At 50.8% G+C, this 26,540-nt stretch overlaps 1 protein-coding gene across 1 annotated transcript; it reads right to left on the bottom strand.

Moving 5' to 3' along the window:
- Positions 1–611: 611 nt before the first annotated feature.
- On the bottom strand, positions 612–13,428 carry CCDC130 (coiled-coil domain containing 130). The gene is made up of 10 exons (XM_040240888.1): positions 13,361–13,428; positions 9,912–9,956; positions 7,830–7,883; positions 6,723–6,805; positions 6,548–6,603; positions 5,006–5,066; positions 4,037–4,179; positions 3,781–3,953; positions 1,418–1,556; positions 612–1,320 (listed from the first exon to the last, which is right to left on the bottom strand). Exons 2-10 carry the CDS (start codon positions 9,912–9,914, stop codon positions 833–835), a joined length of 1,200 nt encoding a protein of 399 aa, XP_040096822.1. The 5' UTR covers positions 9,915–9,956; positions 13,361–13,428; the 3' UTR covers positions 612–832.
- Between the last annotated feature and the right edge of the window lie 13,112 nt (positions 13,429–26,540).

Below are 26,540 nucleotides of genomic sequence, written 5' to 3'. Positions count from 1 at the left end.
TGGGCTGTGGGCCACCACCCCTCTGGACGGCACGTTACAAGTTCCGAGAGATTAAGTCGGAACCTCAGCCCTAAGAGGGCCGGGTGTCTTAACTGTGCATGCTGTTATCTCCAACAGCTCGGACGGTGCCTGGTACACTGCAAGCACTTGGTCAATGAGCAATGATCCTTCCCCAGTTTAGGGGAAGGCGGTGGGCCATGAGCCTCCTGGTGGGTGCTCTGCTGCTCGGAGGCTATTTTCTACTCATTTTACTAGTTTCCTTCAAAAGTAGTACACCCTTCCAAGGTGTCCCCATGGGCAGGGGAATAATGAACAGCCCTCACCTGTGCGCTCCATCCTTTGCTGTTTTGGGCCAGGGTGCTGAGCACCCCACGTGCCTGCCCTGTTATCCAGTCCCCTTTTCATCCTTCACAAACTCAGCCTGTTGTTCCACCACCTCCAGGAAGTCAGCCCTGATTTCAGGCCAGCCTGGGCTATTACATTTAAACCCTCATCAAGCTGGGTGGGGACCAAGGCTGTGATCAGGGCATCCGCACTGGGTGATGAGATGCTGGGCAAGCTTCATTGGGTGGGTGGGGGCGGAGCTCCTGGGCCCATTTAGTAATCTGAGGCAGGGGCAAAGAAGCAGACTTTAATGTTGGGAGGTCTGGGGTCCCACAAGGCACAGACACCCTCACCAGGACCAAATAAATAACTCTATCACCGCAAGAAAGTGAGGTGTGCACAGGGGTGGGGACTGAGCTCTCCAAGAGCTGGTGGGCCAGTGGGGCTGCAGCCTGGGTGGGGCCTCCTGGGTGAGTCTTGGCCTCTGGAGTGAATATGGACTGTGGAATCACTCACTCTCGGAACCGGAGTAGTCAGCCACGAGGGAGGAGCTGAGGCTGCAGGGCTGTGGTGTGTCCTGGGGATTGGCTGCCTCAGGGGAGGTGTCTGGCGGGGGCTGGAGTCTGTCCTGACAGCTCTCCTCCGGCCTCAGTGGCCTGCTGTTCTTGGGGGTCTCGGCTGTCTCCAGAGAGCAGTCTCGGGGGGATGCAGGCCTGTTCTGGTTGGCCCCCTCTGGCATCTGTGGCTCCCCAGACTTGAAGGTTTCAGCCGGGTGCTGGGGGCTCTCTGGGACCTCCCGGGACCGCCGCCGCACAATGCCCAGGTGCCCCATGGTGACGGGGGAGCTGGTGGCAGTGGCTCTGCGGTTCTGGGCCAGTTTCTTCAGGACACTGCTAGCTTTGCTGCTGCTGCTGCTGGCGCTGGCTCCTGCGGTGGAGGGGAACCAGGAGCGGCTGATGATCTCTGTCCGCTTGAGCTTCTGCTTGTCCTCGTACGCTGCGGGGGAGAAGGAGGTCCAGAGCCGCCCTCTGCCTGAGCGCCTACCCCCCGTCTCCCCCCACCCGAGTCCCCACGCCCGCTGGCCCCCACGCACAGTCCAGGGTGTGGAACTTCAGCAGGGCGGCCAGTCTGCGGTCATCCTCTGTCTCCGGCACCAGCGGGATGGCCAGGCTGGCCTTGGCCTGCAGTGCCTCGTCCCTCTCCTCCTCCTCCTGCATGGCTTTTTTCTTTTCCTGTGTCGGGGTGGAAGTGGGCGGAGAGGGACAGCGCTCAGTCACTCAGTTGTGTCCGAGTCTTTGCTCACCAGGCAGGCAAGGATACTGGAGTGAGCTGACATTTTCTCCTCCAGGGGAGCTTCCCAACCCAGGGATCGAACTCTGTTTTCCTGCGTCTCCTGCACTGGCAGGCAGATTCTTTACCACTGAGCTCTAGAGAGCAGCCGTGGGGAGGGAGGGTGGGTGTCAGAGTCATGCCTCTTCCATGCCCTCTGAGCTGGGAGCTGGCATGGGCATCCCCTCTAGCTCTCCTCCCATTTCCTCCTCTTTAAGTTTATGTGAGGAAAGGGCCTCACGCAGTGCTTGGGACATAGAACTTGTTCAACAAACAGGAGACACGACTGTTATTACTATGTGTGCCAATGGGTCCTTCACTCATTCTTTTTTTTTTTTTTTTGGCTGTGACTCAAGGTAGGCAGGATTTTAGCTCTCTGACCAGGGGTCAAACCCTCGCCTCCTGCAGTGGAAGTATGAAGTCCTAACAACTAGACTGCCAACGAAGTTCCCAGTCATTCATTCTTTCCACAAATATTTACAGAATGTCCTTCTAGTGTCAGGCCTTGTTCTAGACACTAGGGACACGGCAGTGAGCAGGAAAAAACCCTTTCCCTGCTGAAGCTGACGTACGAGTGGGTGAGTAAAATGATGAGGAGAAAAAGAATGCTGGGAAGCGTATGAGGGTTGGCAGGGGGTTCAACTTTATGGCACGTGGTGGAGCGGAGGGGCAGGGGCAGTCTCCCTGAGAAGATCATGTTCAAGAAAAGATGTCTAAGTGAGGGAATCATGTGGGTATTAGGTGGAAGGGTGTTCCAAGGGGGAGGGAACAGCCTGTGCAAAGGCCCTGCGGCAGAACTGCACTTGCCAGTGAGGTGGCCAACGTGGCTGGAGCAGAATGAGCAAGGGGAAGGTGGACACAGGGGTAGGAAGGGCAGAGGGCAGATGATCTGGGCCTGGTGGGCCATGGGGAGGACTTTGGGTTCTACTTAAAGGAAGTGGGAACCACGGAGGGCTCTGAGCATAGCAGGGATGTGATCCGGCTCAGGTGCTCACGGGTGCCCTCTGATGGCTGTGAGGGGAACAGGCTTTGGGACACGAAGCTAGGAGCCACTGGGGACCAGGGTGGAGAGATTGTGCTAGTCCAGGCGGGAGACGATGGAGGCTGTAGATGTTGTCAGAGCCTGCCAGAATTTGCTGATGGATGCAGAGGTGGGGAAATAATGGTGGTTATAACAAGAGGAACAAGGCTGACTGCCTGGAAGAACAAAGATGCTTCTATTACTGAGAAAGGCAGGATACAGGCAGAGCAGGCTAGGGACTGATGGGTTTTCCCTGGGATGTTATGTTTGGGGGCCCTCAGACGCCACTCAGGGATGCCCAGAAGGCAGGGGAAAACACAACTCAGGCTATAGTCCTGGCCAGAGGGACACACTTTTAGTAACAAATGATTAGTAAGAAAACCCTTGGGCTTCTGTGATGGCCTAGTGGTTGAGTCTGCCTGCCAATGCAGGGCACATGGGTTTGGTCCCTGGTCTGGGAAGATCCCACAAGCCGCAGAGCAACTAAGCCAGTGAGCCACAACCACTGAGCCTGTGCTCTGCAACTACTGACGCCCGAGTGCCTAGAGCCTGTGCTCTGCAACGAGAGAAGCCACAGCGATGAGAAGCTTGCACACCGCAACTAGAGAAAAGCCAGCACAGCAATAAGGCCCGGCACAGACGAAAATAAAGATTATTAAAAAAAAAAGCTGCTGGGCCAGATGCCCCCCGGGCGCTGTGATGTAGGGAGGTGGTCCCGACATGGTGGCTGGGGAAACCGAGGGTGAAAGGACTGCCTGTAGTTAGGAAGCGATGGGGCCCAGGCTGGACCTGGCTCTCAGCCCACTTTGCGTTCTCCCTGCTCCACTGTTAGGACTCCCTGGTGGCTGAGACGGTAAAGAATCTGCCTGCAGTGCAGGAGATCCAGGTTCAGTCCCTGGGTCAGGCAGACCCCCTGGAGAAGGCAATGGCTACCCACTCTAGTAGTCTTGCCTGGAGAATTCCATGGACAGGAGCCTGGTGGGCTACAGTCCATGGAGTCACAAAGGTAAGACATGACTGAGTGACTAACTTTCACTTTCTTTGCTCCACTGTTGGTGATGCCTCACAGCCTGTGGTCCCAACCCTGGGCCGGGAGCCCCACTCACCCGGAACCTTTTCCGAAGCATGCTGTTGAGGGCGAAGTCGTCCTTCCAGGCGTTCTGGGCCTCCTGGATGTGGCTCAGGGTGGGGAGGGCCTTCTTGAGCGTGCTCCGGTCAGCCTCGCCGTGCTCCAGGCGGAACATGGCGTCCATCTCCAGCTTCTGCTTCTTCTCGTGCTCTGCAAGGGTGAGAACGGGGCTGGGCTTCCGGGGCCCCGGCCGAGGACCGGGGCTGGGGTCCGAGCCCACCCATGGCGCTCACCTGTGGTCAGCACCTGCTCATTGTCCTCCATGTCCCAGCGCTCCTCCTTGCGCTGGGCGCCGCTCACAATCACGTAGTCACAGTTGGCGGGGTCTGTCTGCATCTCGATGTAGTTGACACAGAGGTGGCATTTCATCCTGAACCTGGGAGGGTGGAGGGTGGCAGGCGGGAATCTGGACCCCGTGGTCGCCCTGGGACACCCTGCGATCCCTGCCTGCTTCCCTCCATCTGTGTGCGTTACATCATCAACTAGCATTCGCAGAGAACCTGCTGCATGCTGGTCTGTGTCTGGGGGCACAGCCGTGGGTGACACGTATGGGCCCATCGCCCCAGCACTGCCCTTCTGTCTGGAGTTTATGTATTCATCCTGTGCATTCGTTCACTCGTTCACTCATTCTTTCAACAAACCCTGCCAAGCCAGGCTGCTCTGCGGCAGGCTTGGTGCCAGCTGCTGGGGACACAGTGGTGAAGGAAGCCAACCTGCTCTCGGCAGGGCTGGTGTTCTAGTGGCAGCTGAGTGGGCGGGGAATGTTCACACCACCACAGCGCTGGGTGGAGAGCACTGCTTTAGAAAAGGCCTCTCTGAGAGGCGACTTTGGAGCAGAAATCCAAGGAGGGAAAGGGGGTCTTGCAGATGTCTGGGGAAGACGTTCCAGGCAGAGGGCACCAGAGAGGGATTATGTGAGGAGCAGCGAGGAGGCTGTGTGGTGGGAGGAGAGTGAGTGATGGCGAGGGTGGGAGGAGGTGAAGGCAGGGAGGGGGCTTTGTGGGCCATGGGGAGACCTGAGATTTTTAGTCCGAGGAAGGAGGGAGCCATGGAGGGGTCTAGGCAGGATGTGCCCAGACTGACAGACCATGCTGGTTTCCAGGAGAGACCTGCAGGGGGTTGATCTTCAGGCAGATCAAGCCTCCCTCCCACTTAGACTTCTGTGTAGCCCCTCACCCCTCGGCCCACCAGATTGCCTCTACCTGTAGATTGGGGTTGTGTAGTAATTGCCAACCTTCTTCTTCTCTGCATTGTAACGAACACCTGGGAGGAGAGGGAGAGAATGAGGCTAGGGCGCACCCTCAGCGTCTTTTCCTGGGGTGGTGGTGGGGCAGACAGGAGTGGTGGCATTCCACTGGCCTGCAGGGGAGACACCTCCGGAGATTCAAGCGGAAAAGAGCCGTTGGGGCTGCGGGATGGGTGCTCAAGCCACAGAGGGTGGTGGGTTGCAGCCAGAGGGCCTGGGTTCAAATCCTGGCTCTGCCCTACCAGCTGCGAGACCTTAGTCCAGCTGCCTGGATTGGACAGAGATGACTATGATGGCCACCACACAGGGCTGATGGGCACACAGGGAGCACTTAACACAGGGCTGGGTGGCAGTGATCATCCCAAAAGGGCTGGTTTTGGGACTTCCCTGGCAGTCTAGTGGTTGGGACTCCTCGATTCCACTGCAGGGGGCGTGGATTCAAATCCCTGGTGGGGGAACTAAGACCCCTCAAGCCACACAGTGAGGCCAAAAATAAATAAGTGAATAAAGTGCTCAGTGGACAGCACGTGGTGCGTGCAAGGGCTTGTAGGCTTGGCCTGCCGCCACCCCTGCCCTTACTGTTGCCTTTAGCATTTGAACCCAACTGTGCCTACAGGTGCTCAGGTGGATGCAGAGACAGGGGTCTGAGGCCTGCGGTGGGTGACTCAGCCCTCCTGGCTTGCGTTTCCTTCTCTGCAGTGCAGACATCCCCAGCCCATCCCACAGCACCCAGCCCAGGGGAGAGCCTGCTCTATAAACAGGAGCTGGTGGTTTTCAGAGGGAGGGACCAGTGCAAGAAGGAAGGGCCAGGTCACCCCAGTGCGGAGGCTGAGTGACCCCTCTAACGCACCCCCCTGATCAGACCCAGCCAGGGACACCTGCTCCAAAGGCCACGAGGCTCTCAGGGCACCAAGAGCAGGGCTCAGCTTGACCCTCGAGGCCGTGAATGGAGCAGCCCCCAGCCTCCCAGGGAAAGAAAACCAGTGGGGCCGCACTATCCACCACCCCAAGTTCTGTTTTTTGTAGTTTAAGCCTTTTTCACTTAGTAAAGCAAGATCAGAGCCCAGAATATATCATCTAATTAGCAAAAAAAAAAAAAAACCCAAACCTGGATATTCTCTAGAAAAATAATAAAAGCCCACCCTTCTTTTTTTCTTTCTCTGCACTAAGCACTTTGTATGCCATGCAGGCGGGCACTCGTATCATGTGAATTCAGAGATGGGTAAACCGAGATGCATGGAGGCTCTGTTGCCTGCTAAGTGTTATCCAGCTTAGGGAGTGGCAGGGACGGGATCTGAACCCAGAGCCTCCTAACTGCTCTGCCATGAAGTGGCCACAGCCCACCAGTTACTGGGGGTAGGGAAGGGAGGATCTGTCTTCTCCTCGACTCTTGACTGGGGCGTCAGAGAGATGGTCTCTCACAGCACTTAGCAATTTAAGGGGCTTGCTGGCCATGGGGCTGAATAGTGGGGGGCGGGGTGGGGAGAAGGCAGCTCACCCATGCCGATGTGGTTCTTGCAGCCGTCGCACCAGATGTTATAGGGCATCTCAAACCTAGACAAACAGAGAACACCTCATTTGTCCTTGTCCGCACGGGTGCTCCCTGGGTGTCCATGCCTGAGACTCTGGCTGCAGTTACGCTGCAAAGGGCGTGGTGACAATCAGGGCCTTACCTGATGATGAGGATGCCCTGGGACAGCTTCCGAGCCCGTTCCCGAAGGGGGTGGCTGTTGTGGTATCTGTTGAGCGAGCCATGCTGTGTGGTAAGGAAGAGGGAGCAAATTAGCACTGCTGAGTGGGCTCAGGCCCTCTCCCACAGGCTGAGAGAGGCCTCATTCTTATGCTCCGCTGGGAGCGTTAACAGCAAACGGCGGGCACAGAGGCTTTGGTGAAGCGGGCAGAGCTAAATAAGCTGTGCAACCCTGGGCAGTGACCTCATCTTTTTGCCTTTCTGAGCCTGGTTTTCCGAGTCAATTGGCGACAAGGATCATAACTGCCTCTGGGTGTCGTGGGGAGGACTGGGTGAGGCGACAAGACCAGCAAATGGCTGCCAGGCACTTTATGTGCCTCGTCTCACTTTAATCCCTCCATGTTCTGGGAGGCCGTTTTGCTTCCCCTTTGGACCTACGTATGGGGAGACTGTGGCATAGAAAAGCCGAGTCAGCAGGGACCACCAGCCAGGATGCTCTGATTCATTCAAAGGCCCACACTGAGCACCCAGCATAGGGACACAGGCTGAACGAGACAGATGCGTGTCCCTGGCCTTGAGCAGTAGACATTCCAGGTGGAGAGATGGACAACATGCAAAGAAATAAACTATGTGTCAGGGAGTTGTGAGAGCATTGAGAGAAATAAAGCACTCAGTCATGAGACGGAACACAAGGCGGCGTCAGGGAGGCCCTCTGTGAGGAGAGACTTGAAGGAAAGCAGCCTTGTGGGTCAAAATGGGCAGAGGTTCCCGGCAGAGGGAACAACGAGGAGGCCAGAGGAGCTGGAGCCGGAAGGGCAAGGGAATCTCATCCTGGCTCCGCTGGAAACATGCCACACCCAATGCTGGGTCCGCTGAGGACCGTACTGACCACCCAGGAGGGAAGGCTGCCCCGAGACCCAGGTGGTGAGCGTAAGGCAGGGAGACTTCTCAGGCTGCCTGGGCTTCTACAGCCATGGTTCTGACTCCAGGAGGGGATGATGTCTGACTCCAAGAGGGGACGATGTGTGTGAGCCCCTGCCCAGGGGTTGCTTTGCTATCGTGGACATGGAGAAGGAAGGCTGCCCCTTACCTTCTCAGGGTTGAAATCCGGAGGGTAGTACTTGTTCACGCCTTTCCTTTCACCCTGGAAAGCAGAAGAGAAATGTGACTTAGGGTGGGTCCTGCAGGAGACCTACCTGGGCAGCCTCAAGGGGCGAGACCTGGACGAGGGAGATGGACTTCCTGGAGGATGTGTGGCTGAGGACTGGAGACTTAGGGAGAAAAGAAACCCGCTGTCAGGGCTTCCCTGGCAGTCCAGTGTTTAGGACTTGGTGCTTTCACTGCTGTGGCCCAGGTTCAATGCCTGGTCAGGGAACTAAGATCCTGTAAGCTCCACGGCTCCGCCAACAGAACAGAACAAAACAAAACATGCTCCACCGCCACTGCTGTGGAAAATTCCACGAGGGTCACTCTCTCCGAGAACAATGGCTTTCACGGTTATTTTGGGACTGTGACTTAAAATAAGACACATTTAACACCACATACACACATAATACAGTCAAAGCACGGATTTCAGGAAAGAATGATCATCCAGCAGTGAGAGTCTCTCTTTTAACTGCTAGCAGCCACCCGCACGTTATGACCATACATTTATGTTTTTTTAATATTTATTTATTTGGCTGTGCCGAGTCTTATTTGCAGCAGGTGGGATCTAGTTCCCTGATCAGGGATCGAACCTGGGCCTCCTGCATTGGAAGCACAAAATCTTAGCCACTGACCACCAGGGAAGTCCCCGAGGAGTTTCTAAACCACGGATGCCTGACACAGCACCTGCTCTGGCGCCCGGAAACGGGGCTTTTCCTTTCTTTCTTTATTTTTTGGTGCGGTTGTTGTTGTTTAGTTGCTAAGTCATGTCCCACTCTTTGCAGCCCCATGGGGCTCCTCTGTTCATGGGATTCTCCAGGTGAGAATACTGGAGTGGGTTGTCATTTTCTTCTCCAGGGGATCTACCCGACCCAGGGATTGAACCTGTGTCTCCTGCGTTGGCAGAATTCTTTACCACTGAGTCATCAGTGGTAAAGCCCATTTGAAAAAAAAAAAAAAATTATTTATTTGCTGTACTGGGTCTTAGATGCAGCACTTGGGATCTTGTTCCCTGACCAGGGAAGTCACAGGACACAGGGCTTTTCAAAAGCAACCTGGAAAACATGTTTCTACACATCCTTGTGCATACATGTTTGTTTGCAATAACCAAATGGTGGAAGCAACCCAGGTGGTCCATTAATGGATGAATGGATAAACAAACTGTAGTCCAACCATGTGATGGGACATTACTGAGCCATAAAAAGGAAGGAAGCTCTAATACCTGCTATGTTTTAACAGATAAACCTTGAAAACATCCTGCTAAGTGAAAGAAACTGGATACAAAAGGACACATGGTACAGGACTCCCTTGACATGAAACGTCCTGAATAGACAAATCCACAGAGACAGGAAGCCGACTGGGGGTTGCCAGGGATTGGGAGTGTGGGTGGACGCGATGAGAGTGACTGCTACTGGGTATGAGGTTTCCTTCTGTGGGTGATGGAAACATTTTGGAACTAGAGAGAGGTGGTTGTTGCAAAATATTGTGAATATACTAAATGCTGCTGAATCACATGCTTTAAAATGTTCATGTTACATTATGTGAATTTCACCTCGTTTTTAAAAAAAGGAAAGGAAAGCAAAAAAGCTCCTGGGGTGATTTTAGCACACACAAAAGTTTGGGCTTCCCAGGTGGGCTCCAGTGGTAAAGAACCCGCCTGCCAATGCAGGAGACATGAGATGTGGGTTCGATCCCTATGTCGGGAAGATCCCCTGGAGGAGGGCATGGCAACCCACTCCAGTATTCTTGCCTGGAGAATCCCCATGGACAGACCTGGCAGGCAACAGTCCATAGGGTCGCGCAGAGTCAGATATGACTGAAGCGACTTAGTGTGCACGCATGCACAAAGTCTGAAAACCACCCCACTGAGAAGACCATGATGCAGAGTTTAAAAATAACTTAGAGCTTGGGGTCAGGGGTAGGGATGGGGAAGGAGACGTTTAGTGGGGAGAGGAAGCTACTTAGGGGCCCCCCGCCCCTGTATCAAAGACCAGAAGAGAAACCCAGTGAGCACAGCCCATCTACTTACCATCTTGGTAGCTGCCTACAGGTTCTCTCGCTCCACGTGGCCAATCTGAAAAGATGATGAGACACTGATTTGTGGACTCACTGCCCAGGGCTGCCCTTCTGGACAGCTCAGCAGTCCACAGATTCCCTGTGAAGATGCGGAGGGCTGTGCGTGGTAGTCCTCCCCCTAGGTGTAGGAGGCATCCATGGAGTGGTTTGGCTGTTTGGAAAGGGAGTGTCCCGTCCACTCTCCATCCAACATCTATTGCCCAGCTGACACTTCTCACCCCTCCATGGCCCCCATCATCGCTCACCTGGAGGAGTACCGTCACCTCCTCGCTAGGCTCCTGGCTCTGGCCTTGACTCTCACAGTCTGTTCTCCTCATAAGGGCCAGAAGGATCTCTTCAAATATAAATCTGAACTACAGCTCTCCTGCTTAAAAGCCTCCGGGGGCTTAAAACCCTTCCCTGGTGGCTCAGGGGTAAAGAATTCACCTGCCAATGCAGGAGACTCAGGTTCGATCCCCGGTCTGGGAAGATCCCATGGGCCACATAGAGCAATTAAGCCCCTGTGCCACGACTATTGAGCCTGCTCTCTGGAGCCCAGGAGCGGCAACTACTGAGCCCACGGGCCGCAACTACTGAAGCCGGAGTGCCCTAGAACTTGAACTCGGCAACAAGAGAAGTCACCGCAATAAGCTGGCGCACTGCAACTAGAGTAGCCCCCACTCGCCGTAACCAGAGAAAACCCGGTGCGGCAACAAAGACCCAGCACAACCAAAAAAAAAAAACCAACCCTCCAGGGATTCCCATTGCTTTGAGAATCGAGTCGAGTCCCTTTCCATGGCCTGCTGGGCCCCTGCTTGCCTCAGCAAGCCCAACTCTTACCCCTCTCCCCCTCCCTGTTCCAGTCACGCTGGCTTCCTGCCTTAGAAGGCTCAGTAGGTGCAGGCCCACTGCCTCAAGTGCTATTCTGCCAGCGGCCGGCTGTCCCGGATCTCAGCTCAGACGTCCCCTCAGTGAGAGGCCTCACCTGACTACGTGACCTCAAGTCACTTCCTCCCTGGACTTTCTATGTGTCTGTTTACTTGTTTACAGTCTGTCTCCTCTGCGAGGTCACACTGTGCTGCGTCTGTGGCACTCAGGACAGTTCCTGATAAATGCTGACTGTGTGAACCTCTGATAATCGACTGAGGTGCCATAAGAACCAGCGTCAACGACACAGGTGTTAAGTGCCAGGCTCCTTTACTGTGGGGTGGGGAGACATCCCTCCCCTGCATGTCCAGAGTAGAGACTTTCCAGTCAAACGGAAGTTCAACCTGATGCTAAAGAGAAACGCTATGAGAATGTGGGGTTAGCAGATGCAAACTATTATAGATTGGAAGGACAACAAGGTCCCATTGTATAGCACAGGGAACTCTATTCAGTATTCTATGATAAACCGCAACAGGAAAGAATATCTAAAGAAGAATGTGTGTGTATATATATATATATATATATGTACATAAAATGTATAACTAAATCACATTGTTGTACAGCACAAATTAACACAACATTGTAAATCAACTGTATTTCAATTAAAAAAAAAACTAAACGAAATTTTAAAAAAAGAGAGAGAGAAGAGACATTATGAGGGACTAAAGTATAGTCCAGAATGGGAACTGGCAAATTTCCTCCACTGAAGGCCAGCATTTCTGTCTCAAAGGCTCAACTGAGCCGCCTCAGCCAGAAAGTAGCCAATAGTATATTAATGTATGGGTGTAGCAAAACTTTATTTATGGACCCTGAAATTTGAATTTCACAGGACTGTCACCTGTCACAAAATATTAGTCTTCTTTTGATTTTTTTTCCCAACCATTTAAGACGTTAAAACCATTTTGTGCCGGCGGGCTGTACAAAATCAGGCCGTGGTCTGATTTTGGCCTGTGAGTGGAGTTTGCCGGCTCCCTGTGCTGGAGTCAGAAAGTCTCTAATAATTTCTGCCAGCTTAGCTGTGTGCTCTCTAATAGTTACTGTGTGTCACACACTCCACTGACGTTATTACTATCTCCAGCTGACAAACGAGCATGTGTGAGCTTAAATAACTTGCCTGAGCTCAGAAGCTGACGAGAAAGCAGAGCCAGGGTGAAAAGCCCCAGATATAAAGTCTTCCACCATCCCATCCTGAGTCCCTCTACACCTCAGATCCTCCACCTGTAATGTGTACCCCTGGACCAGATTCTCCTAAAGTCACTTCCAAACTAAAAATACTAACAAAACAGCAAGTCCCCACCCAAGCTTTCAGTTCAGTTTAGTCACTCAGTAGTGTCCGACTCTTTGCGACCCCATGGACTGCAACACGCCAGGCCTCCCTGTCCATCACCAACTCCCAGAGCTTACTCAAACTCATGCCCATCAAGTTGGTGATGCCATCCAACCATCTCATCCTCTGTCGTTCCCTTCTCCTCCTGCCTTCAACCTTTCTCAGCATCAGGGTCTTTTCCAATGAGTCAGTTCTTCGCATCAGGTGGCCAAAGTACTGGTTTCAGCTTCAGTCCTTCCAATGAATACTCAGGACTGATTTCCTTTAGGATGGACTGGTTGGATCTCCTTGCAGTCTAAGGGACTCTCAAGACCCAAGCCTCAGGTACACACAGTTCCCTGGGCTGGAACTCCAGCTCCATTCCTCACTAGCTGGGGAACCTTGGCCATTGTCTGAACCTCCCTGAGTGTACAGTTCCTCATCTGTAAACAGTGGATGACAGCAAGAAGACTTTCTGTGGTTGCTGTAAATGAAATAACATACTGGGTAATGCCTGCACAGAGTAAGCACCCCATTTACAGGAATTGGGGTCTTTCAGTGGTTTTATCACCCCAGTGAGTAGCACAGGTTGGACTATACGGGGGATGTATAGAAATCTCTGGCTTTTGGTGTCAAGAATAACGATAAATCCCATTGGCTCAGGGCATAATGCTGGGGCTTGGATCCTGACTCTGCGGCTTTCTAGCAGTATAGGCAAATTCCTTCTCTCTCTTGAGCCTCAGTTTTCTTACTTGTAAAATAGGATTTATAAAAGTGTCAACCTGATAAGGCTGCTGTCAAGACTCGTTGAGTTAAATAAGGATCTAGAACAGCGCCTGATGCAAAGTTAAACGATGATCGTTTTGATTATTTCTCATGACAAACCATTTTACAAGCCTCATTTTACAAAATCTTCACCACGACGCAGCGAGGTAAGGGCTTACTGTCCCTAAGGAAAACCTGAAGAGGTATCGGATATGGGCCGGGGTCCGGGGTTTGGGGTCGCGGGTTAAGGCTGGGTCGCGGGCGGCTTTGAGTACCAGGCCCACGTCCGCAGAACTCCGCGGACCCAGCACTTTCTCCCCCTTCGGGCGGCTCACAGGCCTAGTGAGGAAGTGGACAGACCCCTAGCCAAACCGGGCCTGCCCACCCCTCTGCCCTCCCGCACTTACCTGCCCTCCCGCACTTACCTGCCCTCCTGCTGACGTCACGCGAGCCCGTCCCGGAAGTCCCTTCTCCGCGCGCAAGGGGGCGTGGCGCACTCTCCGCTGACTGAGACGCCTGCGCGAGGCGGGGCGAGGCGGCAGCGCCGCGCTGATAGGCTGGATGTCGAACACGCCTCTACCTCTCCGCCGCTGGAGTAGACCAATCGGGCCTGCCCTTCCCAACTGCACGCCCGACACGATGCCCCACCCTCGCCCCGCCCATTTGCCCGACCCATCCCAAGGCCCGCCTTTCAGACCGCGCGCTCCCCAGAGCCAGGTCCAGCCCGCCTAATCGGTCGGGCGAAGGTGGGCCTGTCCATAAAATGAAGAAAGTGAAGTTGCTCAGTCGTGTCCGACTCTTTGCGACCCCATGGACTGTAGCCTACCAGGCTCCTCCGTCCATGGGATTTTCCAGGCACGAGTACTGGAGTGGGTTGCCATATCCCGGGCCGAATCGAACTAGCCCATTATATATTTAAGTTTTATCAGTTTATTGCTACCAACCCATCTCCACGCACGAGTGCTCAGTCATGTAACCCCATGGACTGCAGCCTGCTAGGCTCCTCTGTCCATGGACTTTTCCAGAAAGAATACTGGAGTGGGTTGGCATTTCCTTCTCCACAGCCCCTTATTTTTGAATGCCTAGCGAGATAAGAATTGTTTCTCCATTTTTTAAAGTAGTTGATGGGGGAGGGGTGGAAAGAAAAGGATAACACATTATGACCTCGAAGTTCAAATTTTAGTGTCCATATATAAAACTTTATTGGAGTACTGCTATGCCTATTCATTTACCTGTTGTCTGTAGCTGCTTTCCCATGACAGCGGCAGAGTTGAATGGTTGCCACAGAATGCCTGTGGGCCATGGAACCTGAAAATGTACTATCTGGCCCTTGTCTCAGAGCCTTCTGCTAAGTCACTTCAGTCGTGTCCGACTCTGTGCAACCCCATAGACGGCAGCCCACCAGGCTCCCCCATCCCTGGGATTCTCCAGGCAAGAACACTGGAGTGGGTTGCCATTCAGACCAGCTTAACTTTGCCTTCTGCATGGGACAATGGCTTTTGAATGTACTTTTGTGCTTTGTAGAGCCTAACAGAATCTGTTCATTTGCTCATTCAATAGCTGTTTACCAGGTGTCTGCTCTTTGTCAGGCCATGGGAATTTGAAAGCAAAGGACACACTTATTTCTCACTGATGCAGACATGCCAACTGACAATTTATCAAGGACAGTGTGAAAAATTACACTACCACTACGATTGCTACTATGACTGTGTTATTTGGTGCCAGGCTCTGTTCTAAAGCTCTCATACGTCAAATCTCCTATAATGGTGGCTCAGACAGTAAAGAATCCACCTGCGATTCAGGAGACCCAGGTTTGATCCTTGGGTCTAGAAGATCCCCTGGAGAAGGGAATGGCTACCCACTCCAGTATTGTTGCCTGGAGAATGCCACAGACAGAGGAGCCTGGCAGGCTACAGTCCATAGAGTTACAAAGAGTTGGACATGACTGAGCAACTAAGCACACTACTACTACGATTGCTATTATTACACTCTTATTTGGTGCCAGGCCCTGTTCTAAAGCCCTCACAAGTCAGATCTCCTGTAATCACAGTGCTGTAAAGAGAGTGCTCACTATTCACCAGATATCATTCGCCAGTGCTCACTCGTCACATATATCACCTGGGGATGCTGATTCCAGGAGACGGATACTCTACCATTTTCATTTTATGAATGAGGAGACAGGCCCAGAGAGGTTAAGTAACTACCTCAAGGTTGCACAGCTAGTGAGGAGTGGAAGATGTGACCTCCATCTGTTGAGCTAAACTTTGTTCCCTTAACCTCTGAGCTATATTGCCTTGATTTGTATGCATTAAACATAAGGGCTGTGGAAACCAGTAGGAACCTTTAACAAGGGTAAGGTGTTTGGGAGTGGGCATGAGTGAGGATCAGTGAGACCCCTGTGAGGGGTGACGCCTGAGCCAGATAAAGAGGAGCAAGGCAGGGACTTCCCTGGCGGTCCCGTGGTTAAGACTCTGCACTTCTATTGCTGGAGGTCCAGGTTTGATCCTTGGTCAAGGAACTAAGATCATGCATATTGCATGGTGCGGCCAGACCATGCCACTCCAAACCAACAACAAAACAAAATCGAGTTGTGAGGGTGGGCAGGGCAGAGGAAGGCTCCCAGATCCTGAGGAATAAGATGGAGCCTCTCTCAACCTCAGTAATTCTTGCTTATTACCTCTGGATTTTGGTTAAATCCTTGTCTTGCCCCTGAAAGAAGAGCTAGTGACTAAAAAGTCACAAAATACCCCCTTGTGAGTACTCTCTTGGGAAAGAGGAGTGTGAGAACCACTGGCTTTCAAGGGATATGAAGATCTTCACTCATTACTTCCACACAGGGCAGGTGATAGAAGCAAACATCAGCCTGAGATATCAAGAGACTGTCTATAAAGATGCCAAGGGCAGGCCAGTTCCTGTGGAGCTAGGGAACCCATTCAGGGAGAGGAAGACAGTTAGCCAGGCTGGGCAGGGTGACAGGAAGGGACCTGAATTCTAGCTCTGGAGGGGACCCTGACCAAATCACCTCCTCTCTGTTTACTCATCTGTAAAGTGGGACAGCTCAGCCTGCCCATGGGAACAAACGCAGTAGATGTCTACAAATGTAATTGGAAAATAGTTTGAATAGGAAGAAAGAAATCAGTGGGCTGAGGAGGGCATTCCTCATGGTGTGGCTTTGGGGGACTGGAGCAGAATGAGAAGGAGACCTCTAAGCACCAGGAAGTTCTTTACATCAAACTGAAACCCACTTCCCTGCTATTGGCACCGACTATGTGTCTTCCACATGCCAGTCCTCCAGCTCCCTCCCACTTCTAAGAGTCTGTGGTTGGAGCCTACCTCTGTCTTCACCCCCAGTCACAGCTCAACTCAGCCCAGCCCAGTCCAGCTCAGAAAGCAGGCCCAATAGGTTAGACATTTTATGGATTTATTTTAAAAATTTTCTTTCTTTTTGGCCGCATTGGGTCTTCGTTGCTGCTGCTGCTGCTCCTAAATCGCTTCAGTCGTGTCCAACTCTGAGCGACCCCATAGATGGCAGCCCACCAGGCTCCCCGGTCCCTGGGATTCTCCAGGCAAGAACAGTGGAGTGGGTTGCCATTTCCTTCTCCAATGCATGAAAGTGAAAAGTGAAAGTGAAGTCGCTCAGTCTGTCCGACCCTCAGCGACCCCATGAACTGCAGCCCACCAGGCTCCTCCGTCCATGGGATTTTCCAGGCAAGAGTACTGGAGTGGGGTGCCATCGCCTTCGTTGCTACGTGTGGGCTTTCTCTAGTTGCAGTGAGCAGGGGCCGCTCTTTGTTGCGGTCCACGGGCTGCTCTTTGTTGCCGCGCCCGGGCGTCTCCTATTGTGGAGTACAGGCTCCAGGTGCGTGGGCTCAGTAGTTGTGGCACAGGGTTGGGGTGCCTGCGCGGCCCCCACCTCTCCCTGTGTGTGAGAACATCCAACCTCCAGAGGGCGCTGCAGCATTTCTAACATTTATGGCCCATCCTTAGCCACAGCTGATTGGACCAGGGGTATGGATTTAACTCAAGCTGGGCCAATGGGGTTTGCTCCCGGGAATTTAGACGGGATCCAGAGAGGCTCAGAAATCTGCTGGTGGCTAGATCTGAGGACATAGAACTTTAGGACTCAGTGGGAAGCCATCTTTAGCCATGAGCAGAGAAGAGCAGAGATAAGCAACCATGTGGTGAGAAAGAGAGAGAGAGAGAAGGGGGACGGGGGGAACTTCCCTAGTAGTCCAGTGGTTCTGAAGCCACTGCCATTGCAGGGGACACGGGTTCAATCTCTGGTCCAGGAGATTCCATGTGCCTCGGGGCAACCAACTCCATGCACTGCAACTACTGGGCCCACGCGCCCCAACTACTGAAGCCCATGTACCCTAGAACCCATGCTTTACAACAAGAGAAGCCACTGCAGCGATACACTGGGCACTTCCGCTAGAGAAAGCCTGTGCACATCAGTGAAGACCTACCGCAGCCAAAAATAAAAAAAATAAATTAAAAAATATAAAATTTGAAAAAGAGCGGGAGATAAAGACAGAAACTTTCCTTATCTTTGGAGAACTTTCAGTTCTTAAGTGCCTTGATATATCCCTGTATTTTATCCCTGTAACAAACTCTCCTCTTTGTCTAAGCTAATTTGAACACGTTTCTCTTTCTTGCAAGCAAAAGTACTGTAACTGTGTGAGTGCCTAAGACATGGACTTTACACATGGAATTTAGAAACGTCAGATTCACTTCATTTTCTGTGAGGACCAACCCCAAGACTGGGGAGCCTTAAACAATTCACTTTATAGGTAGAACTGCAAAATATGAAATAACTACAGAACAGTAAAAAAGTGCAAACCAGAAAAACCAAGTTAATCATCTTTTGCAGGTGAGCACTGAAGCTGGCCAATGGTGCAAGCTCTTTGATTATGGAAAACAAGGTAATGAGATTTGAAATGCAGGGGGCTACAAAGCCAGCACAAGGAATGGATCAGGGATCTCTCAGTGTAAAGTTGTCCTTGCCTCTTAACCCATTTTCCAGCATTATCAGAGCTCATGATTTGGTGGTTGAGGGGTCTGAGTCCAGAGAGAAAATGAAAGGTTGAATCAAGAACTCCAGAAAATGCAGCTGGACATGTTTTCAAATCAACTTCAGACAAAACAGAAACCTCACTGCCTATACATTTGCCTCTGTAAGATCCTGGTGTGATCAGGACAACATTCAAGTGTCTCATCAGATTCTAGAAAATCCTATTCCTGGTGGAAGGCAGAAAGGACAGGACCAGCTCCGGCATGGGTCACTCCTCCAAGGCCAGGCTCTGAGCACACGGGGCACCCAGGGAGCCTTCGTGCTCTCGCCATGAACTCCAGAGGAGGGGGCAAGAGAGGACCTCTAGAGCTAGAAAGTTCAGTGCTGCACCTCCACTGGTTAGCTGCTGCACCTGCTTTATTCTGCAGCTAAAGTCTTTTTTTTTTTTAAGAAAGAACACTGTCAGAGATGACATGGTTTTTAAAATTATTTATTTGGCTGTATCTTAGTTGTGGCATGGGGGATCTCTGTTGCACCCTTTGGGATCTTTCTTTGAGGTGCACAGGCTCAGTAGCTGCAGCACACGGGCTCTGGACCATGTGGGCTCAGTGTGGTGTGTACGCTTAGCTGCTCCACAGCATGTGGGATCTTAGTTCCCTGACCACGGTTCGAACCCAAGTCCCCTGCATTGACAGGCACGTTCTTAACCACTGAGCTTTCAGGTAAGTCCCTGAGGCTAAAGTCTTTGGGGGAAACAAAAATCTTGAAAAAGAACTTCTGATGGATAAACAGCAAGGTCCGATTGTCTAGCACAGGGAACTGTATTCAACATTGTGGGATAAACCATAATGGAAATGAATATAAAAAAGGATGTATATATGTGTGTAATTGAATCACTTTGCTGTACAGCAGCAAATTAACACAGCATTGCAAATCAACTATGTGTGTGCATGCTCAGTTGTGTCCAATTCTTTGTGACCCCAAGGACTGCAGCCTGCCATGCTCCTCTGTCCATGAGATTTCTCGGGCAAGAATACTAGAGTGGGTTGTCATTTTCTTCCCCAGGGGATCTTCCTGACCCAGGGATTGAACCTGCGTCTCCTGCACTGGTAGCTGGATTCTTTACCACTGAGCCGTAGGAATATTTTGTGTGTGGCAAGAGGAGCGTAGCGATGCAAGGGGCTTTTCAGGGTAAAGAGAGCTCTTTAACTGAACTGTGTCTCTAAAAAGGAAGAAAGTAGGACTGGATTAAATGAGACAGGGAGCCTCCCTTCCCAGTGGTGGAAGGGCACCTTGAAGCCACGAGGGCGCACCATGCACTGTGGCTCTTTAATCTGCAAGAGAGAACAAGAAGGAGGTCTGGACCTTGATGAGCTCAATGCCATCTGTGAATTGCCTCCATGAGAAGAATAACATGCTTAATTCAGGTGCTGCTTTTATTGCACCAAGTTCAAAGAACTTTTAAAGGAGGCCTGGGCCTTTTATGGGTTTAGGAAAACTGGATTCTTGGGTTCTATTCTTGGCTCTGCTGCTTGCTATTTTAGTCAGCCTGGCGTGCCATAGGAAGGGTTTGACAATCTCTTGGAACCGATTGTTCTTGAAATTTAGGAAGAGAGCAAAGAACCGGAGAAACAGAGACACTCCCAGCATTTCTGGCTTTCTAAGAGCCTTTGAAGGAATGACTCGGTGCATTTTGGTGTATGGCTGCAAGGAAGAGGCCAGGAATGATTAATGGTACCAACAAGAAGGCATTTCCTGTTCTCTTTTTTTAAAAATATTCTTAAACAAAAAATTTTTTTTTAATTTAGCTGTGCTGGGTCTTAGTTGTGGCATGTAGGATCTTTAGCTGCGGCATGCAGACTCTTAGCTACAGCATGTGGGATGTTAGTTCCATGACCAGGGATAGAACCCATGTCCCCTGCACTGGAAGGTGGATTCTTAACCACTGGACCACCAGGGAGGTGGCATTCACCGTCTGATTCACCTTCCTAAAGATGACATTTTCAAACAGCAAACCAGAAGCGTATGGAACCAACTTTGGGGATAAGACTAGGGGCAGAGGGATCATGCTTGGGGAACACAGAAGTGCCCGCCTCTTCCCCCCCAGCATGCATCCTAGGTCATAAATTCTTTCTCCTCCTGTGACAAGGAATACACGTGAACTCTGCCCTCCAAAAGGGTGCTGATTAGGGAGGAGATGCTTTGTCAGTGAGAGAACTGGTGAGGGTAACAAAAAAAAAGAGGGAAAAGAGAGAAATGTTATCTACTACGCCAATACTTCCTGGGGGGTTGCAACACAACCTTAAACCTCAAGCAAAATATTTGGATTGACTTGATTTATGACTTACCGAACTATATCTTGTTCAGTCATTCATTTGACTCATTTGTTGAGTACTTCTAGGTGTCTGGGGCTTCCCACGAGGCTCAGTGGAAAAGACTCCACCTACCAATGCAAGAGACATAGGAGATGCGCGTTCAATCCCTGGGTCAGGAAGATCCCCTGGAGGGGGAAATGGCAATCCACTCCAGTATTCTTGCCTGGAAAATCCCATGGACAGAGCAGCCTGCTGGGCTGCATTCCATCAGGTTGCAAAGAGTTGGACACGACTAAGCATGCAAGCACAACTAGGTGTCTAGAATTTTTCCAAGCATGGGAGATGCAGCGATAAATAAAACGGATAATCTTTGCCCTCCTGAGCTTACATACTGGTGGGTTCAGGTTGGATCATCCTGGGCAGACCGTTCTCTGTGAGCAGGATACCTCATTCCTTACTTCAAGTCGCTGCTCTTTGAAGACAGGACGTAGAATCTTCTGACCCATTACCCCAATCTGGCAACTGCAGAGTATGTGGAAAGGCAGGTGGGTGCTGAAGAGAATTAATTAAATGGATGATCCATGGCTTTTTGTGGGTTTCCCAGGTGGCTTAGGGGCAAAGAACCTGCCTACCAAAGCAGGAAATCCAGGTTCGATTTATGGGTGGGGAAGACCCCTTGGAGAACGAAAGGACAACCCACTCCAGTATTTTTGCCTGGAAAATCCCATGGACAGAGGAGCCTGGCAGGCTACAGTTCATGGGGTTGCAGAGTCTGGGCAACTGACTGAGTGACTAAACAACAACATGGCTTTTTGTGTGAAGACCAAACAGGTCAGCATAATTTATGTGGATGCTTGAGACATTCCTGTAATTTAAGCAGTACATCATGGGGGCATTTTAAAAGACCACTTTTAGTTTTATTTTTCCTCATGCAAATATCAGGGTGTGTTTGTGCTTAAACACCGTAATTTCCTACAAACAAGCCCCTGCCACTGCTGTGTTAAACGCCACCATAATTTACTTGTTAGAATCAGGAAAAATAATGAGTTTGTCTGAGTGGTAACAAGAGCCTGGAAGAACTGACTCTGTGAGATATATTTAAGGGGACAGGCCAAGAGGCTGAAAAATGTTAATGAAAGACATTTGGGGGTGAAGAGGGTGCTGGGATGGGGACTGGGTGGCTTAAATAACTTCAAGGTGGGGAGAGTTATCTTGTTAGACTCTGAGCATTTCCAAGTACTTAGAAATCATCTCACTATCCTCATCTGACAGATGGGAAAATCAGTCCAGAGAGCTTAAGTGACAAGGCCACAGAGTTTGTAATGGCAGAGCTTGGCACAGAACCCAGCTCTCCTGATTCTTAGCCAGTGCTTATTCCACAGTTGACCTATCCATTACAATCATCCATTGTGTTCCATATAATCCAATTGTGATAACCAGTCTCCAGAAAGTTGGGCTATTTTAAGGATCTCCAGAGAGAGAAAATTAATATGATACATAATTTGGGGCAGGAAATCAACCCTGAATATTCATTAGAAGGACTGTTGCTGAAACTGAAACTCCAATACTTTGGCCACTTGATGATGTGAAGAGCTGAGTCACTGGAATGAATGATGCTGGGAAAGACTGAAGGCCAAAGGCGAAGGGGACAGCAGAGGATGAGATGGTTAGATAGCATCACTGACTCAATGGACAAAAATTTGAGCAAACTACCGGGGGTAGTGGAGGACAGAGGAGCCTGGTGCGCTACAGTCCACCCTGTTGCAAAGAGTCAGACACGACTTGGCAACTGAACAGCAACACCACCATCACCACTTTGGGGCATAGGGCATGATCCAAGAATTAAAATTTTATTTAATGAAAATGAGTAGATTTATCTGTCTTTTAAAAATTATTTATTTCTTTAATTTTGACTGCCCTGGATCTTCATTGTCTTGTGTGGGCTTTCTCGTTACGGTGAGTGGGGGCTATTCTCTGTAGTGGTGCCTGGGCTTCTAATTGCCCTGGCTTCTTTTGTTGTGGAGCACAGGCTCTAGGCCCACTGGGTTCAGCAGTTGCAGTGTACTGGGCTTAGTTGCCCTGCAGCATGTGGCATCTTCCTGGACTAGGGATGGGATCTGTGTCCCCTGCATTGGCAGGTGGATTCTTATCCACTGTGCCATCAGGGAAGTCCAGAGACAGAATGTCTTCAGTTTTGGCTCTGGTCAGTGGTTCTCAATGGGGGAGAGTTGTCCCCCAGAGGACATGTGGTTGTGACATTTGGAGGTAGTCATATTCATGGCATCTAGGGGGTAGGGGCTGGGTATGCTGCTAGATGAAACATCTTACAGCGAACAGGACGGCGCACCTCGCAAAGAATGACCCAGTCCCAAATGTCAGAAGTGCTGATGTTGAGAAACCCAGAGGCACAGGAACCAAAATGGGAACTCAGATTAGAGTTTGGACCCTGGTGGAGATGCCAAGTGGACTGAAGAATTTGCCAACAAAGATACTGTTTCAAAAGGCAAGCATATATGGGCTCCTAAATCCAACACTTTTCCCATCCTATTTACAGTCCAGATGGTGTTTGGGGCACTCTGGGTTGTTATTTCTTGCCTTCACTCCATCTCCCCACCCCCAACATAGAAACACAACCCTCTCATTCCTCCCTGGTGGCTCACTACTTTTCTGGGCTGTTTCTTTCTCTGTAATACGTGAATAATATGCCCACCTCGTCTGGCGGTTGAAATCAGAAGAGCTGGGTTCTGCAGTGCAAGAGACCTGGGTTCCACCCCTGGGTTGGGAAGATCCCCTGGAGAAGGGGACCCGCTACGCAATCCAGTATTCTCGCCTGGATAATTCCATAGACTGTATAGTCCATGGGGTTGCAAAGTGACTGAGTGACGTCACTTTCACTCTCACTCCTGCCAAGGCACAAGGTTCATTGCGTCCCCCGATACTCCAGTGGGGGTTACCCCAGGGTGGGTACCTTCCCCTCTTCCTCCTGCCAGGCACTAGCTGAGCCTCATGAGTGGGTCTCACTTTACTTTTCTGGGTTCAGTTTCTTTCTCTGTAAAATGAGAATAATATGCCCACCTCCTCAGGCCGTTGAAGGGCTGCCTTCACCCCATTATTCCCACCACGGAGCCCGCCCTGTTTGCAGTTTTATGAATATACTTTGGCCTCTGGGGTAGGAGCTGTGAACCCGCACACTACAGATGGGGAGACTGAGGCTAGCCACACGGACCCGAAGCGCAGTCTCACATAGCTTTGAAGGAAGGTGCCGGCTTGGAAGGCGGGGATCTTCTCCAGAGTCCTCCAGAGGGCTCTCCGCACTAAGGGGGCATCCAGACGAGCTGCTTATTCTTCCTGAGTCCCTGCGATCCTGCTTCCCCGCGCGGCGAGGATCCGGCGAGGAGCAGAGGTCGAGCATGGGGCTCAAAAGGTGGAACCTCCGCGGCACGACGCTGGTTCTGGGGCGTCTGCGCGAGTGTCAACCAGCGCGGGGGCCTGCGGGAGGCCTGCGGAGTGCTCCAGGCTCTACCTTGACGCCCCTCGGTTGTCATGGCAACCGGGCCCGGGGGTTGGGGGGGTGGCTGCAAGAATTTGACTGCGGTGGCTTCTTTTGTTCGTCCACAGCTTTTTATCTCATCTTGGTGACTCTTTTCCCAGTTGCTCTTTCTTTCCCCTTCGTTCGTTCACTTTCCAATTGGACAGAAGCTGATTTTTTTGTCCCCAGGACCATTTGTTAATTTAAAAATTATGGATAGCGTAGGATCTTGGCCAGGATTAGGTGCTGGGTGGCGCTAGTAGTAAAGAACCCGCAATGCAAAAGATGAGGGTTGAGCCCTGCGTCGGGAAGAGGAGGGCAAGGCAACCACTCCAGTATTATTGCCTGGAGAATGCCATGGACAGAAGAGCCTGGTGGGCTACAGTCCAAAGTGTAGCAAAGAATGGGACAAGACTGAGCAACTAAGCAAGCACGCACGGGGACCACTTTAAAGATCTACCTCCCTCGTGTCCATAGGTTCACTTCACGTGCCATTTTCTCTTTCCTCTTTTGCTTTTGAATACTCTATAATTCATTAACGCCATCTATAATTTATCTGACGTCTCTGGCCAATTCTGGCTAAGACCAAATCACGAATCTGAATTTTGTAGAGATGACTCACTGGTGACTAACTCCATTAGGAAAGCGTTCTCTGTCAAAGAATTCGCAGGAGGATTTCTTTAAATAGAAAACTTCCTCGGTGCACTGAAAACGATTCACTTTATAGAAAATTCATTTAGATACAAGATCCCACCTCGTTTTTCTGCATATAGATATGAACTGCTGTGTACGTTCATGCTATGGCTGGCTGAGAGGCTGGAAAGGGGGCTGAAATCCTGCCTAGACTGTGTTCCCCAAGTTGAAGGATCCTGGACCCTGTTCTAATTCTATTAGAGTAGATGTCTTTTTCTATTTGTCTGAAGCTTCCATATGTGCCAGTTACCTTCCTGCAGTTGGCTCAGTGGTAAGGAATCCATGTGCCAATGCAGGAGATGAGGGTTTGATTCCTGGGTCAGAAAGATCCCCTGAAGAAGGAAATGGCAACCCACTCCATTATTCTTGTCTGGGAAATCCTGTGGACAGAGGAGCCTGGTGGGCTGCAGTCCATGGGGTAGCAGAGTTGGATGCCATTTAGTGACTAAACGACAACAACCTTCCTGCACATAATAATTTTACTGTAATTAGTTGCATGGCTTTGAGCCTTATGGAATGTTTATAACAAGCTTTTATAGTAAGTTATTCCGTTTCGTTCTTGCTACATACTTTGTGTGGACTCAAGTCTTTAATTAAAATTAAGCACGGGCAAATAAGGCCACATAGGGTTGGGTATGGAGAAGGCAATGGCAACCCACTCCAGTACTCTTGCCTGGAAAATCCCATGGACGGGGGAGCCTGGTGGGCTGCAGTCCATGGGGTCGCTGAGGGCCAGACATGACTGAGCGACTTCACTTTCACTTTTCACTTTCATGCATTGGGGAAGGAAATGGCAACCCACTCCATTGTTCTTGCCTGGAGAATCCCAGGGACGGCGGAGCCTGGTGGGCTGCCGTCTATGGGGTCTCACAGAGTCGGACACAACTGAAGCGACTTAGCAGCAGCAGCAGCAGCAGCAGGGTTGGGTATTAATTCTTTTCTGTGCTCCATTAGGTCATCCAGGAACCCAGATTCCTTTTGTCTTGTTTCTTCTCCATCTCCTAGGGTCTGTTCTGAGATACACAGTAGGAGCTGGCTTGCCTCTATAGCCTAGTTCCCAGAAGAAGGAGGAGGGGGTCTAGGTGAGTAGTTTTGTTTGTAAGGAGATGACTCCCAAATTGCTCTGAGGATTGTTTGAATCCCCCTGGGATTCAACATAGTCACATGGCCACACCTGGCAGTAAGTCCTCCTGGGAAATGTAGTTTCTAGATGGGGGTCATGTGATGCCCCCTACAATTCAGGAGATTTTATTACTTAAAGGAAAAACATCTACTTCTGCTTTATTGACTATGCTAAAGCCTTTGACTGTGTGGATCACAGCAAACTGGAAAATTCTTAAACAGATGGGAATGTCAGACCACCTGACTTGCCTCCTGAGAAATCTGTATACAGGTCAAGAAGCGACAGTTAGAACTGGACATGGAACAACAGACTGGTTCCAAATAGGGAAAGGAGTACGTCAAAACTGTATATTGTCACCCTGCTTATTTAACTTATATGCAGAGTATACATGAGAAACACTGGGCTGGATGAAGCACAAGCTGGAATCAAGATTGCTGGGAGAAATATCAATAACCTCAGATATGCAGCTGACACCACCCTTATGGCAGAAAGCAAAGAAGAACTAAAGAGCCTCTTGATGAAAGTGAAAGAGGAGAGTGAAAAAGTTGGCTTAAAACTCAACATTCAGAAAACTAAGATCATGGCATCTGGTCCCATCACTTCATGGCAAGGAGATGGGGAAACAATGGAAACAGTTGCAGATTTTATTTTTTGGGGCTCCAAAATCACTGCAGATAGTGACTGCAGCCATGAAATTAAAAGACATTTGCTCCTTGGAAGAAAAGTTATCACCAACCTAGAAAGCATGTTAAAAAGCAGAGACACTACTTTGCTAACGAAGGTCGGTCTAGTCAAGGCTATGGTTTTTCCAGTAGTAATGTATGGATGCGAGAGTTGGACTATAAAGAAAGCTGAGCGCTGAAGAATTGATGCTTTTGAAATGTGGTGTTGGAGAGGACTCTTGAGAGTCTCTTGGGCTGCAAGGAGATCCAAC

The sequence above is a fragment of the Oryx dammah genome, unplaced genomic scaffold (genome assembly GCF_014754425.2).
Source record: "Oryx dammah isolate SB20612 unplaced genomic scaffold, SCBI_Odam_1.1 HiC_scaffold_5, whole genome shotgun sequence".
NCBI lineage: Eukaryota > Metazoa > Chordata > Mammalia > Artiodactyla > Bovidae > Oryx > Oryx dammah.
This window is presented reverse-complemented; position numbering and strand designations above follow the sequence as displayed.

Coding starts and splice junctions, on each gene's coding strand:
- CCDC130 (XM_040240888.1), bottom strand. Junction 5,067..6,547: donor CAAGAACCACATCGGCATGG/GTGAGCTGCCTT, acceptor CTCTCCTCCCAG/GTGTTCGTTACAATGCAGAG. Junction 1,321..1,417: donor GAAGTTCCACACCCTGGACT/GTGCGTGGGGGC, acceptor TCTCCCCCGCAG/CGTACGAGGACAAGCAGAAG.